This window comes from Myotis yumanensis, unplaced genomic scaffold, assembly GCF_028538775.1.
Source record: "Myotis yumanensis isolate MYYU_CA2020_CCGP unplaced genomic scaffold, mMyoYum1.0.hap1 SCAF_3, whole genome shotgun sequence".
NCBI lineage: Eukaryota > Metazoa > Chordata > Mammalia > Chiroptera > Vespertilionidae > Myotis > Myotis yumanensis.
Genome location: NW_027223754.1, coordinates 179,086,219 through 179,105,210, shown reverse-complemented (window position 1 = coordinate 179,105,210; position 18,992 = coordinate 179,086,219). Strand labels below are relative to the sequence as shown.

The 18,992-nt window shown below is 41.9% G+C and overlaps 1 protein-coding gene across 1 annotated transcript in view; it reads right to left on the bottom strand.

Moving 5' to 3' along the window:
• The window catches only part of ITPR2 (inositol 1,4,5-trisphosphate receptor type 2), a 425,687-nt gene that overhangs the window by 314,033 nt on the left and 92,662 nt on the right, over positions 1 to 18,992 (bottom strand). The window contains exons 6-9 of the mRNA XM_070410528.1: positions 16,249 to 16,347; positions 15,860 to 15,943; positions 15,410 to 15,556; positions 10,245 to 10,340 (exon numbers count right to left, since the gene is read on the bottom strand). Coding sequence (XP_070266629.1) covers positions 10,245 to 10,340; positions 15,410 to 15,556; positions 15,860 to 15,943; positions 16,249 to 16,347 — 426 coding nt within the window. The remainder of the gene's footprint in view (positions 1 to 10,244; positions 10,341 to 15,409; positions 15,557 to 15,859; positions 15,944 to 16,248; positions 16,348 to 18,992) is intronic.

The following is an 18,992-nucleotide window of genomic DNA, read 5'->3' as shown; positions in this document are numbered from 1 at the left end:
CTAGAAAAGAAGATAAAAGACATGGTCATATGGAGATTCCTGAATATTTTACTACTTTAAAGAAAATATTTCCTTATGTTAACAATAAATTATAAATCTGGCATTGGAGAGAAAGACCTAATATGCTATCCAATCATTTATCTAATAAATATTAATAGAGCTTCTATGATGGGTAAAGTACAGTGGCATATGGTATTTTAGGAAAAACAAAGAGAATATGGTCCCTGACCATAAGAGCATATAATCTAGGAGGAGAAATAAGACATAAATACAGTTAGCCTAAATACAAAATAGAATGTGGCAAGAGATATAAGACAGGAATGAATGATTTATAAATAATATAGGTCAGAAGAAGGAGGAATCTGTGGTTGGAAAATTTATTCAAGAATAAATGCATGTCCTTGTCGGAAATTCAATGGTTAGAGCATCAGCCTGTGCATCAAAGGGTCTCCAGTTGGATTCCCAGTCAAAAGCACATACCTGGATTGCAGGTTCAATCTCAGGCCCCTATCAGGGCGAATGTGGGAGGCAACCAATCTATTTGTCTCTTTCACATCTCCCTCCCTTCCCCTTTTCTTTTTTCTTTCTTCTTCACCTTCCTTCTCCTCCCCCTCCCCTCCCCCTCCTCCTCCCCCTCCCCTCCCCCTCCCCCTCCCCTCCCCTCCCCCTCCCCTCTCCTTCCCCCTCCCTTTCCCCCTCCCCATCCCCTCCCTTTCCCCCTCCCTTTCCCCCTCCCCCTCCCCCTCCTCTTCCTTCTTCTTCTTCTTCTTCTTCTTCTTCTTCTTCTTCTTCTTCTTCTTCTTCTTCTTCTTTTTCTTCTTCTTCTTCTTTCTCTCTCTCTCTCTCTCTCTCTCTCTCTCTCTCTCTCTCTCTCTCTCTCTCCTTTCTCTCTCTTCCTTCCTCTCTTTAAAATCAATTTAAAAAAAAAACAGACTACATTCATGGAGAAGGTAGCATTTGAGAAAAGCCTTGAAGGATGGGCAGAATTGTAACTGGCAAAGAAGGAAAGGACTAAAGCAAACAGGCAGTGCAAGGGAGTGAGTGCCATGTAGGTGAGAAGATAAGATTTTCTCAGAGAAGACCCATAAATGTCACTTAAGCAATACTTTTTTATGCTTTTAAAGGTTACTCCTTCCTCCTTATAATTATCCTATTAGAAGTGATACTTAACATTGTATATGGGAAACGTATTTATACGTTTTAAGTTGACTGGTAAACACAATTTCCAGTGAGTTTTCCAGTATCTGTCTGTTTAAAATTTAAGAAAAATAATTCAGTATACATTTTATAGTAAATCACAAAAAGTTCATTGAAAAAAAAATATGTAAAACTAAAGTTATCGTAATTTTACTGAACATTGCCATTTGCACAAAAAATTAGCAAAAACGGCCCGCATACAATGTGTTAACCACACTTTACAGAGGAGGCCCCAGGACACATCAAGGGAAATACTTGTGCAAAGTCTCACTGCTGGTGAGTGGCAGGGTGATTTGGAAACACTGGTCTGAAGGTCCCAAGGCTACATCTTTTAGCTCCAACAGCGTGACTCCCTTCCTGCCTCCTAAGGAGGAGTGGTGTGGCCCAAGGTGGGAAGGAAGACCAGCACAGACCAATGGGGACTGGAAGCCACAGGCTAACAGGTTTGCATCTTCAGAACAATTCTGAATATCCTTGGGAAGACATTTGCAGAAACAACACATTAAACATCCTGAACTGGCCATGGAGACAGAGGATGAAAGAGTCAAAGTAGCCAAGGCTGGAGTAAGAGGTGGTAGAGAGCCAACAAAAATATCAGTGCTGACATGGGAAGGAGAACACAGACACAGAAGATTTTACAGAGACAGTCAGTAGAACCGAAAAGTGTAAACTGAGAAAGAAAAATATGTTCATCATGACTCTCAAGTTTGTAACCCTGAACTAAGAAAATTCACTATTTTGCAGGGAAATAATTCAATCTTAGGAATATATCCTATCTAATAAAAGAGAAACATGGTAATTAGCCGTACACCTGCTACCCTTCCCATTGGCTAATCAGGGCGATATGCAAATTAACTGCCAGCCAAGATGGCGGCCGGCAGCCATGCACTGAAGTGAACAGGCAGGCTTGCTTGATCCAGTGACTGCGGACTCCAACGTTCCCCACCTGACTTGCCAGCCTCTCAGCTGCAACTCTAAGCAACTATGTTGCAAATACAGAAGCTAAACAAAACTCCAGAAACCCGCTTTAGTCAGCCAGACCGCAACACTGTATCAAATACAGAAGGTAAACAAAGGCCAGAGCCGAGGCCTCAGAGCTAAAGCTGGCCCAGAATTTAAAAAAAGAAAAGAAAAAAAGGAGCGGTTGGGAGCTTCAGTCACCCGCCAGCCTGAAAACGGCCCTCAGCACCTCAGCCAGACTGGCCAGGTACCCCAGTGGGGACCCCCACCCTGATCCAGGACACCCTTCAGAGCAAACCAGCCAGCCCCCACCCGTGCACCAGGCCTCTATTCTATATAGTAAAAGGGTAATATGCCTCCCGGCACCAGGATCAGCGTGACAGGGGGCAGCGCCCAAAACCCCTGATCGCCCTGCAGCTCTGTGTGTGACAAGGGGCGGGGCCACAACCTCCCTATCCGCCCTGCTCTGTTCGTGATAAGGGGGAGCTCCTCAACCCACTGATTGGCCCTGCTCTGTGCCTGATAGGGGGGAGCTCCCCAAACCCCTGATCGCCCTGCGGCTCTGTGTGTGACGGGGGCGGCGCTGCAACCCCCTGATCGGCCCTGCTCTGTGTGTGACAAGGGGCGGGGCCACAACTTCCCTATCTGCCCTGCTCTGTTTGTGACAGGGGAAGGCGCCCCAACCCCCTGATCAGCCCTGCTCTGTGCCTGATAGGGGGGAGCTCCTCAACCCCCTGATCGGCCCTGCTCTGTGTGTGACAGGGTACGGAGCCCCAACCCCCCTAATGGGCCCTGCTCTGTGCATGACAGGGGGCAGTGCCCCAACCCCCTGATCGGCCCTGCTCTGTGTGTGACACAAGGCGGTGCCTCAACTCTCCTATTGGCCCTACTCTGTTAGTGACGGGGGGGAGCTCCTCAACCCCCTGATCGGCCCTGCTCTGTGCGTGACGGGGGGAGCTCCTCAACCCCCTGATCGACCCTGCTCTGTGTGTGACAGGGTACGGAGCCCCAACCCCCCTGATCGGCCCTGCTCTGTGCGTGACAGGGGGTGGCACCGCAACTTCCCTATAGACCCTGCCTTGAGTGTGACAGGGGGCGGTGCCCCAACCTCCCAATCGGCTGTACCCTGAGCGTGACCAGGGGTGGCATCGCAACCTCCCGATCCGCCCTGCTCTGTCATGACAGGGGGCAGCACCCCAACTCCCCAATCGGCCCTGCTCTGAGCCCGACCAGGGGCTGCACCTAGGGATTGGGCCTGCCCTCTGCCACCCGGGAGCAGGCCTAAGCCAGCAGGTCGTTATCTCCTGAGGGGTCCCAGACTGTGAGAGGGCACAGGATGGGCTGAGGGACCCCCTCTCCCCCCGCCCCCCCCCGAGTGCACAAATATTTGTGCACTGGGCCTCTAGTATATATATATAGAGAGAGAGAGAGAGAGAGAGAGAGAGAGAAAGAGAGAGAGAGAGAGTGTGTGTTTTAATGGCAGTGGGACATCTGAGATCAAATTAAGGGACCACTAAAGCCATGAGAGTGAGTGACAACAAGAGAATACAAAGAACAAACACCCACTGCTAACCTCTGAAGGGAGTTCTCATTTAAATGGCCAAAGAGGACTAGAAAAAAAGTCACATAGAAAAGTGGCAGAGAGTATAGAAACACCTAGGCAGTAAAAGTCAAGGTCATATGTACCACAATCAAATGAAAGACAACTGCAACTTTCATCTAACACAATAGCAAGAAACAGACCGAAGCATGTAAGTTCAAAAGGAAAATGTTGCTTTTTAATAATAAAATGTTCTTTAATCTATGACTCTTATAGATGACATTAAAGTCATTAAGTCATCATTTTTAAATGTTCATATATGTATATTCCTCTTTCTAATTACTGGCCTTTCAGAGCCAATCTATTATTCTGATTAATAAGTCTAAACAAAGAAGAGAAGAATAACATTTACTAAATGCTTATATGTGCCAGGCACAATTTATATTTTGATATATAATTTTTACTTGATATATAATATATAATATCTACTATATAAATATTTGTGTATATAGGATCAGGTATGTATGTTCTATTGTCTTTATGTATATATACATACCTATACACATACATACAAGCCCTGCTCTCCAGATAAACTTAGGGATATTTAAAACTACAGCCCTAATATTGATAAGATCCTATGCCAATGTACAGGATCTTGAATACTGTTTTAACTAATTAATTAAATCCAAAGGCCATTGCATATTTAGGAAATAAGTATTTACTGCCACCTGGTGGAAGTTTTGCCTACCTACAAACAAATCAGTTAAAAAGGCAATATAAAATCTTTAACCAGTAAAATTATTTTGCACTACTCGAATCTATCCTGCTTTAGTAATATTCAAAGAAAGAAGGTGTAGAAAGCAGCAGATCAGAAATTGTGATGCCTGATTTATAATTCTTCCCACTATTTACTGAGGCTCCCTTATTATCATATTCAAAATATAATAAAATTACTTTCTCCCCCAGAGATATAGCTGTTAACTCTCCTGTACCAATAGGTGACAAGAGTAAAACATCTATGGAAAACTGGCAATGAGTGTGCTGACAACTGACAATTGTGCTGTGTATGTCTGTCTTCCTTCCCCTCCTGTCACCTAATGACATGAATGGCCCACAGAAACTGATATTATAGGGAAAGAACTGAACCATAATGCAGTACCTGGTGAAGTCACAAATATATTATCTCATTCATAATTAAATACTTTATTCCACATTTTGTCCACGGCTTTATAGCATTGTGTATTTCTCCAAAACAAATCTTGAATTCTATAAAGCAATACTGTTGGAATCTCTAAATTGAATAAGGGTCCATTTCTAAACCCCGACTTATTTTAGTATCTATGATATTGTGAATTATAATAAAAAATATATATTTGGTCTTCAGCTCCTTTCCTAGCACAGAGCTTCTAAAACCCTTGAAATTTCCTAGGTTGTGAGAGAGATAAAGGTGTCTTTTGTAACATTAAAAAGATGATTTTGGAATGCCCCTAGGTAACCTAAGGATGGAGGCTATGATTTCAGGGTTGGGACTTTACAAGGCAGGATGGTGACTTGTTCACCAATGGCCAATGATTTAATCAATCATCCTATATAATAAAAGCATAACATGCAAATGGACCGAATGGTGGAACGACTGGTTGGCAGGGGGCGGGGCCAGCGAGCAAGTGGTGCCAGGCCAGCCAAGGTATGTGCCAGTGGGCAGAGGGAGGGGATGGCAATAGGGTGAAGGGGAGGTGACCAGCAGCGGGGAAATGGGGGCCAGCACTATCCCCTGATCAGCCTGCCAGTCACCTCCCACAGAGGGAGGCCAGACTGCAGCTTAGGCCCACTCCCCAGGGGGGTAGCCGTCAGTTGGACATCTTCTGAGGGCTCCCAGACTGCAAGAGGGTGCAGGCCGGGCTGAGGGACCCCCCCTGAGTGCACATTTTCGTGCACCAGGCCTCTAGTAACGATATAATGAAGCCTCCATAAAAATTCAAGAAGACAGGGCTCATCTTCTGACTAGCTTATTTTGCTTAGCATAATACTCTCCAGGTCCCTCCATGCTGTCTCAAGGGTAAGAGATCCTTCTGTTTTCTCTTTCTTCCCCGTTTTTAAAAATCTTTATTGTTGAAATTATTACATATGTCCCCTTTTTTGCCCCACCTACCCTCCAGTCCACCATTACCCCCTGACCCAGGCCCTCACCACCCCACTGTCTGTATCCATGGCTTATGCATATATGCATACAAAGTCTTTGGTTAATTACCTCCCACCCACCCACCCTCCCCTGCCTTCCCTCCGAGATTCCACACTCTGTTCCATGCTTCCATGTCTCTGGATCCATTTTATTCATCAGTTTATTTTGTTACTTAGATTTCACATGTGAGTGAGATAATGTGATACTTGTCTTTCTCTGACTGGCTTTTTCACTTAGCACGATACTCTCCAGGTCCTTCCATGCTGTCTCAAAGGTTAAGAAATTATTTTTTTTACAGCTGCATAGTATTCCATGTTGTAAATGTACCACAGCTTTTTTATCCACTCATCTACTGATGAGTACTTGGGCAGTTTCCAGATCTTAGCTATTGTAAATTGTGCTGCTATGAACATAGGGGTACATACATTCTTTGTGATTAGTGTTTCAGGTTTCTTGGGATACATTCCTAATTCCTCTTTAGATACAGATTTATTTGAAACACAGTTCTTTAAAGATAAAACCCATTCTCCTTAGCTTAGTATGTGTGGCCTGAAAAAGGCAGCTGCCCTACATCTGGCCCCACCCCTCTCCTCCAACCTTCTACCACCACACCCTACGGGTGATATATGTACCACTTCTATGCAACTAGTTTGTACAATACCCCAGGCCTCCTTCCCTGTGGAAAAGCTGTCCCCACTGCCTGAGCACACTCTCTCTTTCGCACCTGCCTTCCTCTTCCATCGGGCAGGTCCTCCTCTGGCATCCTCACCCTTCCTTGTATCTCCCTGGCACCTTTACCAAAGGTGTGTTGCACTTTAGTGCTTTCTCATAAGCCCGCCACGATCCAATTTGCTATAATACATTTATCTCATGGTACTGAGAGCTCTCAAGGGTGAAAATTAGATTTTTCTAATGACATCACTGGTATCTACCAAATGTTTACAAATAGCTGTCCAATCCCAACCCCCAGGTTAGCTACCAGGATCAACTTCAAACTTCACTCCTATTACTAATTAGATCCCATTCAAGCACTTCCTTTCAAAACCTACAAAGAGTTTGTCACTCAGTAATTCTGGTTGGAACCCCTTTCTTTCAGCTGCCCTCTCTTTTTACATTGTCTACACAGGATTTAGACATTCCACATCTCTATCTGTCTCCTTGGCAATGTCAACAAGGATTTTCCTTTTATTTCTCTGCCAACCTGGGTCAATTGCTTTCTTTGAGAACCATGGAAAAGTTCACCCCAAGCAAGAGCCTTCTTTAGTTAATCTCACACGAACCTGACTCTACCTGCGCACACACACATAATCAGCCCTCCACGACCTTGCCTGCTGATAATCCTGTGTCATCTATTATGTGCTGCTTTCTAAACGAGAAGGTCCAGAAAGGGCAAGGACTGAGTCCTCTGTTTCCTGCTCTACCTGCAGTATTCTCTACCGTGCTGTGCAGTTATCAGGCATCTGAGAAACACATATTAAAGCAGGTATGAAATCTTAAAGATGACGTTTGCTGTTTTATAAATTCCAAAACAATTACTCACAACTCCAGCATTTTCAGCATCGCAACATGTGTGTCTTGTTTTTTAGGTAGTATCTAGATATTAAAATAAAACTGAAAAATAAAAGCCATGGAGCTTTTTCTCTCTTATAATAAAACAAATGCTTCTAGGATGTTTCAACTCAAAATGTTGGGAACTCCCCACCCCACCTCAATGACATGAACAATGCTTTGCAATTAAAGATCTGGGCATCTTTAAAAAGCAAAAGGATAATCATTGTTTTTCAACTGTCACAGGCTAGTTTCCACCTATTGTTGAAAATCAGTGTTTTATCAAGCGACAGTGACTACAATCACTGTGACTTTGCCACACCTCTGGACACTTTCCCACCAGCAGCACAAGCATCTGAGGTAGGACTTGTCTGGACAGAGCCGACATGTGAAGTATAAAACCCCAACTAATGGATGTCAGTATTGTGAAACTAAGACTCATTTTTTTGATACTACAATACTACACAGAATCACCCAATCTGTTATACTAGTTAAAATCAGTAGAAAATAGATTCCTAGCTTTCAATTTTCAGATATGTATTAATGCTTAATTATCCTTCTCTCACCTTGCCATAAAAAAGATGTTATCGAAAGTATTAAAGATGATAGAAGAGATCCTACAAACACATCAGACTCTTTAATGAACAAAATAACATCTGACATTTAAAGTCGTGTTCTCTAGAAATACAATGAAAAGATGATCTTTCAAGTTCTTGTACAGGTATGAGCTGCTTTCTACTTTTCAGTGTTTAATGAGTTCACTTATGTATTGAGGTCATGGATCTTCATTAAAGTTAATAAACAATTTTATTCTTAACAATCCAATCATTTGAATGTATCAAATGAAACAAGTTTTAATTACAGAAATTAATGAGGAAAACTAACAATGTGTAATTATATCATTTTTGTAGACAACATCCGTAGCTAAAACAGCCATTGATTGGAAAGTGAATTAAGAAAAAGAACCACAAACATAAAAGCCAAAGTAATTTTAATCGTAGTTTATGAGACATCTAGTAGATTTTTATAATTCTTATTCTAGATGAAAATTTTCCACCTGACTACTTAATTTTGCTTCAAACAGTTACTTTTCAAAAAACTTCAAAACACCTCTGGTATAAGGAGCCCATAAATTGCAAAACTATACTTCATTCAGCTGAAGGGATTCATAAATAATGAGTCAGTTATTTATAAAATAAGAAGAATCCTTATTTATCACAGAATAAAATGAATCATGCCGCTTACCTTGAGCCACACACTCACTGTGCCAACCACTTTACCTCATTCAATTCTCTTAGTAATCTTATTATATAAATATTGTGATTATCCCCCTTTCACCAGAGGATATTGAAGCTTAGAGAGATTAATTTGCCCAAATGTGATTCCAAATGCTTCTCAGATACAAATCCCTAAATTTTCCTTCCCATTATAGAAGGCTGAATAACTTCTTTACACTCCTTCATTCATTCCAATTATATTCATCAAATAAGTTCTAGGCACTGTCCTAGGTGCAGGGGAAACAGTGGTGATGTTAAGAAAATTCCCTGCCTTAATAGAACATACATTCTGATAGAGAAATAGGTATGTATAGGTATATATAATATAAAATGCACAATAAATCAGATGGTAGTAAGCACAGATTAACAGGATGGAGAGGGCCATGGGGGTGGGTGCCAGTTTAGACAGGGGATCAGCATGTTTATGGAAACGTCCTGTTTCCCACACCTTTTCCTCATCAGTTCTCCATCCTCACTTCCTTACCCTCCCTCACATCCAAACCCCAAAGTTAGATAAGTAATACCCAAAACTCCAAGACCAAATTCTAGTTGTAAATCCCAGAAGAAACAAAGTTGAAAAACAGAAAGAGAGTTGAGGAGAGTAGAATAAAAGGATCTTTTCATACATCTAAAAAAAAACACAGTATTTTCAAAATTATTTTCAAGTTAGATAACCAAATTTTAATCAAATCATTTCTAAAAATCTATGCTTTTACTTCTATCCACCCTTCATACCTATCTGATTGTCAACATGCTTTTAGCGGAGAAAGAAAAGAGCGTACATGTTTTTACCTTATTTATTGACAGTTCTCGGACAATTCTATGTCTGAGGAAGAAAACCCTTTCCTCTCCAGTGGTATCAACAATGAAAGCCACCCAACAGTGAAACAGTGGCCACTGGAGATGAACCTGAAACTATCCAGGCTATACAACAATGAGCTCATCACCTCTCCAATGCAGACATTCTGAAAGAGTGAAGCTCCATGGGAAATTTTAGGACCAATCACATGAATATGCAAATCAGATACCCCATTCCACTTGACCTTCCAGTAAACCAACCCCCAGGGTTCTGCTGCTGTTTAATATTTTTATTGCTGACACTATTACAGATGTCCTCCATTGTTCCCCCTTTACTCGCCTCATGCCAGCCCCAGGCCCCATTCCCCCTCCCTCTGGCCATCACCACACTGTTATTTGCGTCCATGGGTTATGCATATATGTTCTTTGCCTAATCTCTTCACCTTCTTTCATCCAGTTCCCCCCGCCCCCTTCCCTCTGACATATGTCAGTCTGTTCCATGTATCCATGCCTCTGATTCTATGTTGTTTAATTTTAAGACAAAGATTATTTTAAGGCTTCAGTTAATATTCACCTTTGAAGAAAAATGAATTCGTCAACCCAGAACACGATAGGCAGTAATGAAACGTGTATAAGTCCTAATTTGGACTTGCTCCTGCAAATATAATGTACTTTAGAAAACCTAACTGCCTATTTCTCTATTTCAGAGTCAGAGATTCCATAGCACGACATCCATCAGTCTTACCTCTGCCGCCAAGTAGTTCCCAGTTGCAAGATGTTTAAATCTAAATAAGCTGTTCCACTGTCCCGCACCCCCACGGCATGGGTCGTGATGAACCACCTACAGACAAAAAAAGCAGCGACAATAATGGGTAAAACATATTCATGGGCCTGGCAAGCAAATGCCAACAGTTTACACAGGGTGCCCGCCTGTTGACGCTAACTCCTCAAATCTAAAATGTTTTCGTGAGAGGACAACAGGGCAGAAAAATAAAAGTCCCCATATATGAGCAAAGGACATAACAGTGAACTCACTGTACACGCATGATACTATGCTTTATGTCTGCAAATACAGCTTCACTCCAAAGACATGTTCCCAGGCCAAACTGGAAATATGGTAGGGTTCCCCCCATTTGGTATTTAAGCATTCATTCAACAAACAGTATGAAAAACCAGCGAGGTGCCACGTGGTCTTCTAGACAATAGGGACACAGCAATGAACAAGACTAGAGCTTTCAATGAATAAGATTTGAGGAACCAGGGGAGGCTACTTTAGATATGACAATCAGCATGGACATCCGCCTATGACAAGACACACAGCATGAGAAGGTGATGTGTGAGCCGAAACCCAGAGGATAAGAACAAGACAGTCATGCAGAGAGATTGGAAGAGCTCATTCCAGGCAGAGAGAACCACAAATGCCCAGGCCTGGAGGTCTGGACTAACTTAACTCTTGGCCCTTTCCATGTGTGCTTATGGCGAGCACCATGTCCTTTGATGCCTGTCCTTGGAACTGGCCTTGCCCCAAATGCTGAGCCACTAGGCTCATTGAGAATAAAAGCAGAAGATCTGAAACAGGTGGTAATGACCGGTTTGGTGCAGTAGCAAGACTCAGGCTTTAACAGCCTGAAGATGACTGTGTTTGAGTCCCGGCCCAGCCAGTTACTATGGTATGATTACAGTGAATAATTTAACATCTTCAAGCCTGTTTCTTCATATATAAAGTGGGGTTAATACATAGGATTATTGTGGAGACAACATAAGACATTCCAGAGCGCTAGGAGTACTTTTCATCCTTCTCCCTCAACAGGTTAGCTTCTTTTTATTAATACTGACCACTCTTGAACTCCTGCCCAGCCTCAAGTTCTGTATGTGTGTGTGTGTATATATATATATATATCATATATATATATATGATATATATATTATATACATATATATTATATATACATATTATATATACATATTATATATACATATTATATATATATATATATATATATTATGCCTTTTTCTAGACTCCATCTTCTATGCCTTCTTCTACTCCAATAGCTCAAATGAGATAATAATTATGAAAATACTTCCAAGTGGGTGAAGTCTTTAAAATCATTCCTCCTATGGCCGGAAACCAGCCAATCCTACAAGGCTCAGTTTTCAAATCAAACTTCTTCCACAAATCCTTTGCTAATCACACCAGCATCTGAGGCCTTGTCAATGTCTCAATTCTTGCTCCCTTGGGGGAGCCATAGATACCTTTGAGAATCTGATCAATCTATTGGTTTTCTTATGTACACACACACATTTTGTATGCACATGTTAGAGGTTAACAAATAACTTGAAGATCACCATTGATCCCAGACTAAGAACTAGCCTATAGTAGGTCTAGCAATGGTAGTACAACTCCCTAGGGAACAATTTGGAGCTACAGAAAGGGAGATGTTTTCATTTGTCTCAGTGACTTGGGAGGAATGCTTTTGGCATTAATGGGCAGTGGACAAGACATTATACATCCACACGTTAGCTATTCTGTGTGCACACAGGGCCATCCCCCCTTCACCCTCCCATGCTTCCCTGTATTACAGGGGCTGGAACCCTGGCTGGTGGGGTGCTGGAGACATTTCATCAGAATGGAAAGCAGAGCAAAGTACAGAGAGGATCCTCTTTTGGCTCCAGGAAAGGTGGTGGCAGCTGCCTGGTGCAGGCTCCTACAGGCAGGGGTGCAGGCTCCTACAGGGTGGGGTGCAGGCTCCTAGAGGGTGGGGTGCAGGCTCCTACAGGGTGGGGTACAGGCTCCTACAGGGTGGGGTACAGTCTCCTACAGGCAAGGATGCAGGCTCCTAGAGGGTGGGATGCAGGCTCCTACAGGGTGGGGTACAGGCTCCTACAGGGTGGGGTACAGGCTCCTACAGGCAGGGGTGCAGGCTCCTAAAGGGTAGGATGCAGCCTCCTACAGGGTGGGGTATAGGCTCCTACAGGCAGGGGTACAGGCTCCTACAGGGTGGGGTACAGGCTCCTACAGGGTAGGATGCAGGCTCCTACAGGGTGGGGTGCAGGCTCCTAGAGGGTGGGGTGCAGGCTCCTACAGGGTGGGGTACAGGCTCCTACAGGCAGGGGTACAGGCTCCTACAGGGTGGGGTACAGGCTCCTACAGGCAGGGGTGCAGGCTCCTAAAGGGTAGGATGCAGCCTCTACAGGGTGGGGTATAGGCTCCTACAGGCAGGGGTACAGGCTCCTACAGGGTGGGGTACAGGCTCCTACAGGGTAGGATGCAGGCTCCTACAGGGTGGGGTGCAGGCTCCTAGAGGGTGGGGTGCAGGCTCCTACAGGGTAGGATGCAGGCTCCTACAGGGTGGGGTGCAGGCTCCTAGAGGGTGGGGTGCAGGCTCCTGCAGGGTAGGATGCAGGCTCCTACAGGGTGGGGTGCAGGCTCCTACAGGGTGGGGTGCAGGCTCCCACAGAGTGGGGTGCAGGCTCCTAAAGGCTGGGGTACAGGCCCACTGGGTGAGAAGCCTGTCCAGGCTCAGAGAAGGGGCAGTAGTGGGTTACTGCACTGCCAGATCCTCATATAAGACTATTGCTCCCGACCTGTTTTCCCCATCCAGTCCTTCCAATAACACTGAAACCTAATTTCCTCTATGAAATACCTCTTTTCATGAAACACCTGATGCTCAGGCTTCCTGACTGATACACCACACAACAGAGACATGTGCCCCAGCCTACCTCCTTCAAATCTCCTACAGAAAGAAACCCGCCACAAATATAAATTGGTAATACTTTGATACATAATCATACTAAAAAGCATTTACATCAAGTTATATGAGAAGTCCAATAATTTAAGAGAAATACACTATGAAGAGAGAAGCTTAAATGAATTCAAGACATCTCAACATTATTGAATAATTTATTTGCTCTCTCCCTTCTGACTGCTCAGCGGGTTATAACATTTCCAACTAATGCATTTTGTTGAAATGGGTTTCAGTGCAGTGGTACAGTTACAGCCAAAGCTATAAAACTAATAGCAAATATATTGAAAAGATTCAAAACTCCTTTCAACAAATTTAGAGCCAAACATCAAATAGGCAGAAGCACATGAAATGCGCGGAACTCACTGGAGAGGGAAGTCACTATGTGGCCTTTTCATCACTGTATTTCATTAATAAAGTTTTAAAATAATATCTCACATTATTGCTATCCCTTTATTTTTTTAATTATCAGAGCACACAAACTGATAAGAAATTTATGGTGTGAAAATATATATTTTAATTATTAATTTCTTTTCAGGTAACTTATCTTTCAGTCTTACCAGGATGAGAGAAGTTGTCAGGGTGATGGCTCTTTTCCCCAACACCTTCTCAATTCCTTATCTCCCACTGAGGGATATGGTCTCTCCTGAATGCCACAGACTGAAAGGATGCCTCAACAAGTGGTGGATTTCAAGAGAGAAAATATATTCTTTGTGCTATTTCATTTCTATTACAATCCATGTCAAAATTTAGAGAATTATTTTGATGTTACACTTATAATTAAGGCTCAGCTCATTTGCATAAACATCATACTACTTCATTTCTCTGTTTCAGTAGTCTGCAATTTGCCTTATTGTCCCTGTTTCAATTATGGTTATTTCCCTCTTTTTTAATCATGTACAATTAAGTCTCTTCTGTTAAGCACTAAAGAGTTTAATTATGCACCTCTGCTCTTTCATTTTCCTGTGCTCATATTGAATGCTGTCTTATCCTCTGCGTTTACCACTTCTCTCATGTGTCCTTCAAAGCTAGGTATACGTATACTATCTTCTAGAGTAGGTATTTGCATGTTGAAGTACATATTATTTTATTATAAAGTATTTTCCTTTTATTTCTCCTTCATATTAGAATTTGGGGCATTTTATTAATTTTTAATCATGAAAATATATAGATAATATTACCTATGAGTTTCATTTTAGGATAGTAAAGGAAGTATCAGAGAATATATGCTGTATAGGGGGAGTAATGGGTTTAAGGTGGTTGAGATCCACTGTATAAGCCTGGATATGCATTAAGTCAAGATGGAATTTATCAGATGTTGGCTTGTTTATAAGCAATTATGCATATCTTATCTCCTCCACTGTATCGAAAGGTTCTGTAAAGAAAAATCCATATCTTACATTTTCCTAATTACTCTACCATATTGGGACATTTAAAAAATACTTTTCAAAGGTTGAATGAATTCCTAGCTATGGCTCTCCTCATCCCACTAGAAAAAAAATGGCATCCCCAGAACAACTGTTCTTTGCAGTGACGGTAGGTCTGAGGTTCACTTAAAGTAAGTCATCCGCCGAAACCGGTTTGGCTCAGTGGATAAAGCGTCGGCCTGCGGACTGAAGGGTCCCAGGTTCGATTCCGGTCAAGAGCATGTACCTGGGTTGCGGGCACATCTCCCGTGGGAGATGTGCAGGAGGCAGCTGGTCGATGTTTCTCTCTCATCGATGTTTCTGACTCTCTATCTCTCTCCCTTCCTCTCTGTGTAAAATCAATAAAATATATTTAAAAAAAAAAATAAATAAATAAATAAATAAATAAAAATAAAGTAAGTCATCCTACCCCACCTTAACTCCAGTGACAGTTGAGACACATAGCCTTCAGTCTTGCATCAATGTTGACAACAAACATTTCACAATGGATTTTTTTAAAAGCAAAATCACATATACGCCCATATTAAACAAGAGGGAGAGAGGGAGCTGCCCCAAAAAAGACAGGTAAAGGAATTAGTAATGTGTCAAATTGGTCACAGAATAAAGAGGTGCAAGTCAGTTCACAAAAAGTAATGTTTTATTGGTCTATCATAAATTAAGCCTATAACGATAAAACAGCCTACTGAATCTTGTTGTGTTGATGTAAATATTTATTAAAAGCCAAATAATATTTCACTCACCTCTATTTCCCAGAGTGCTTTAGAACTAGTAGCAGAAGTGGCTGATTGACGCAAGGTTGTACGAAGAAAAATGTGCTGTTTTTTCTCATATTCATCACAGGTCAGAAATTTCTCTTGTTCTGCATGAAACAATCTAACGACGTCACCCTAGAAAAACAAGTCAAGGAACTGTATTTCCAAGAAAAGGCTGACCATAAGACATAAGAAGCAAGTGCATCTTTCTGATTTTGATAATCTACTTAGTGTGTAACGATTATTTCTACATTTCAAAATACAGGAGAGGAAAGTAATGAAACACCTTCTGTGAGTATACAGCCACAATCTAGGTTGACAGGTTTACAGTCACATACTACACGATGAACACCAGGGGATGCGCATGTTTTGCATCTGGAAGTTCAGTAAAACTACCTTCAATTCTTCCAGCAAATGTTCTGTGCAGCACATACTTACACCTTTCAGCACATCCTCTCGGTAAGAACTATATTTCATGAATAAAGTGATTTTCCAGCTGGTGTTGCAATTAACAGCATTCACCTATTAATGAAGAAATGTCCAGTTATACCACTACAGTTCCATGTTATAACAGCAATTATTTCTTCAACTAGCAAAAGATGAAAAAAGACAACTTTGGACAATGATGTAAGTACTTCCATACAGATGTCTTCAAAGGACCATCAGAAAATAGCAATACAATAACTAATAATTATCTATTTGAACCTTAGGAGTATTCATCAGTGTCACTAGACTTAAGCTTATGAAAACAGTGAAAGAAACTATATGCCTTTTGTTCTCTCTCATGAGAAAATCAATGAATTTACTTGTTTTCCTCCCAAACGTACCTCTTTGCACCCTGGGTTATCGAGAAGCTCGATGTTGCTCGCATGCAGTGGCTGTCCTGCGTTCACTGGCATCAGAACAACTTTATCGCCAACAACAATCTAGGAATCAGAAAGAAGTCACCATTGAGACACTGCCTGGATCTTCGGTCTATATTGGAAGCTAAAAATAACTCCATGAAAGTCCTCCTTGTTGACTTAACACCTGGCCTGTTTATCCTCCGTACAAACTTCAGTTCAATTCTTTTTCTCTTTCAGGTAAAATTCTTCTGATAAATGATCAGATAATCATGTCCCATAGCACCCATCAGCCTGAATTCATAAAGCTACTGTAGATCCTTTACTTATCAGTCTCCCCTTTAAGTGAGAGCTTTCTTAACATCGATAACAGGTCATTATTCCTCCCCATGAGGTCTTAACGCTGTGAGCACAGCAGATAGAGATAGTGAATACAACTGCCCCCAAAACCAATCCGCCTAAATAGTAGAACCACTTCAAGCAGAAGTAGGTAATGATATACATTTGTATTATCTCTGGAATCAAAAACAGACCTGTTAAATGTGACCCTACCTATCACCTCAGAAATTTATTAAACATTCTAATGTCATCTGGATTCAGGAAATGCAGCATTAGGAATGACCTTGTAGAACTATGTTTACCGCTTGGGGCTTCAGGCATCTCCTTCAATTTTATCTTAAACTTATCAAACTAGTAGTGCTCCTTAATCCTGGTGTTCAATTTTAAATTAAAATTAAAATTGGTTATGGGAAAAATGCTCTACAGAAGTAAGTCTACGTTAATTTTTTTTCATTTATGCTATCATTACCTGCTTTATCTTCAAGTACTTTTATTTATAACTCCAAATGTGGGGAAATGAAGTTATGCATTTTTAATGATAATAATGAACAGTTTAATTTTATAGATAGGGAAGTTGCTTTTGTGGTTAAGTTCCATTAAAGACTTATTACTGAAGTACCTACACTGCCAGTTATAGTTCATTTCTCACCATCTGGGAAATGAAAACAAATACCTTCCCTGTGCATATTTCACAACAACTGAATATTAGAAGAAATTCGTTTGATAGACAACTGAGAAACAAATTAGGACTTTGACAACAATAAACAGAACTTCTCCCTGTATCCTAGCCTAGACCAAGATATTAAGAAACATAATTTCACATTTTCATGTAAATTAACCTTTTATAGATTATACTAGAGGCCCGGTGCATGAAATTTGTGCACGGGGAAGGGGGAGAGGGGTCCCTCAGCCTGCAATGACACCAGTGTCTCATGCCCCAGCCGGCCTCTGGCCAGAGGCCCGCCCACCCTCCCTCTGCGGGCCAGGGCACACAGGACGCTGGGGCTCGTCGCCTGAGGGCAGATCCAGCTGTGCCGCTTGGCCACCGCTCCCCCCGGCAGGGCTGACAGGAACGGACACTCCAGCAGTGGGGCTGAGGGGACTGGGCGCCACCATCTTGTGGCTATAGGCGCCTCCATCTTTGTGGTGGAGTGATGGTTAATTTGCATATTGCCCTTTTATTAGATAGGATACAGGAATCCACATTCACACATGGTATTGTGCTCACATGTCTGGAGATTCAAATATGACAGAGATGCCTGGTTTGCAGAAATAGCTTCTAAACATCACCCTGCCTTTCAAGTCATCATTAGTCAGATGATGTGACACACAGACCCATCATAGAAACTCTCTGTGTATAGATAAAGAGAGAGCAACAAGAAACAGTGCTGAGGGAGAGGTAAAGGGGGCAGAGCTGGGTTATTTTTGTGTAAAAAAAGAAGGAAGGGAAGGGAGTAAAAGTATATGCATAAGAAATGCTTCTTGTGGTTAACTGGAAGAGGGGTGGGAACTGGGGTGATGGTAAAAAGGCTAGAAGACATTTCACAATATATCTTTATATTATTTTCCATTTTGAACCATGCATTGGTATTTCTTAAAATTAAGTATAAACAAGAACACATAAAAGTCAACATGATGTAAATATATTCCCAACATCCTCAAAAAAAGAGACACCACTGCCCTAACCGGTTTGGCTCAGTGGATAGAGCGTCAGCCTGCGGACTGAAGGGTCCCAGGTTCGATTCCGGTCAAGGGCATGTACCTTGGTTGTAGGCACATCCCCAGTAGGGGGTGTGCAGGAGGCAACTGATCAATGTTTCTCGCTCATCAATGTTTCTAACTCTCTAACCCTCTCCCTTCCTCTCTGTAAAAAATCAATAAAATATATTATAAAAATAAAAAAAAAAAAAGACACCACAACTTGTTATTGCACATGACCCCAAGGCAGCTCTAAGTCTCGGCCATGTGCAAGGCCGAGTAGTCCTCCTTACCATAAACAGTGGGACTGACTCCACAGCCTCACAGGCTGCATCTGGTTTTCCAATTTCTTAAAGAATGTTGGGTCTGGTTTACTTTGTCTGAACCAAAGTAAATATTAGCCAATAAGTTGCTAAATGTAATTCTATATTTTAGCTATGTTCTTCCAAATAAAAGAATGCTTTTGGTTACATCAATATTCACTGCTCTAAGTCTTACTATTTTACTATAGTTGTTTGTAAACTTTGAGCCAATCCATATGTTATATGTACTTTAAAATAACACCCATTGTGACTTACATATTTTTTAAATATATTTTTATTGATTTCAGAGAGGAAGGGAGAGGGATTGCGAGATAGAAGCATCAGTGATGAGAGAGAATCATTGATCAGCTGCCTCCTCACGAACGGGGA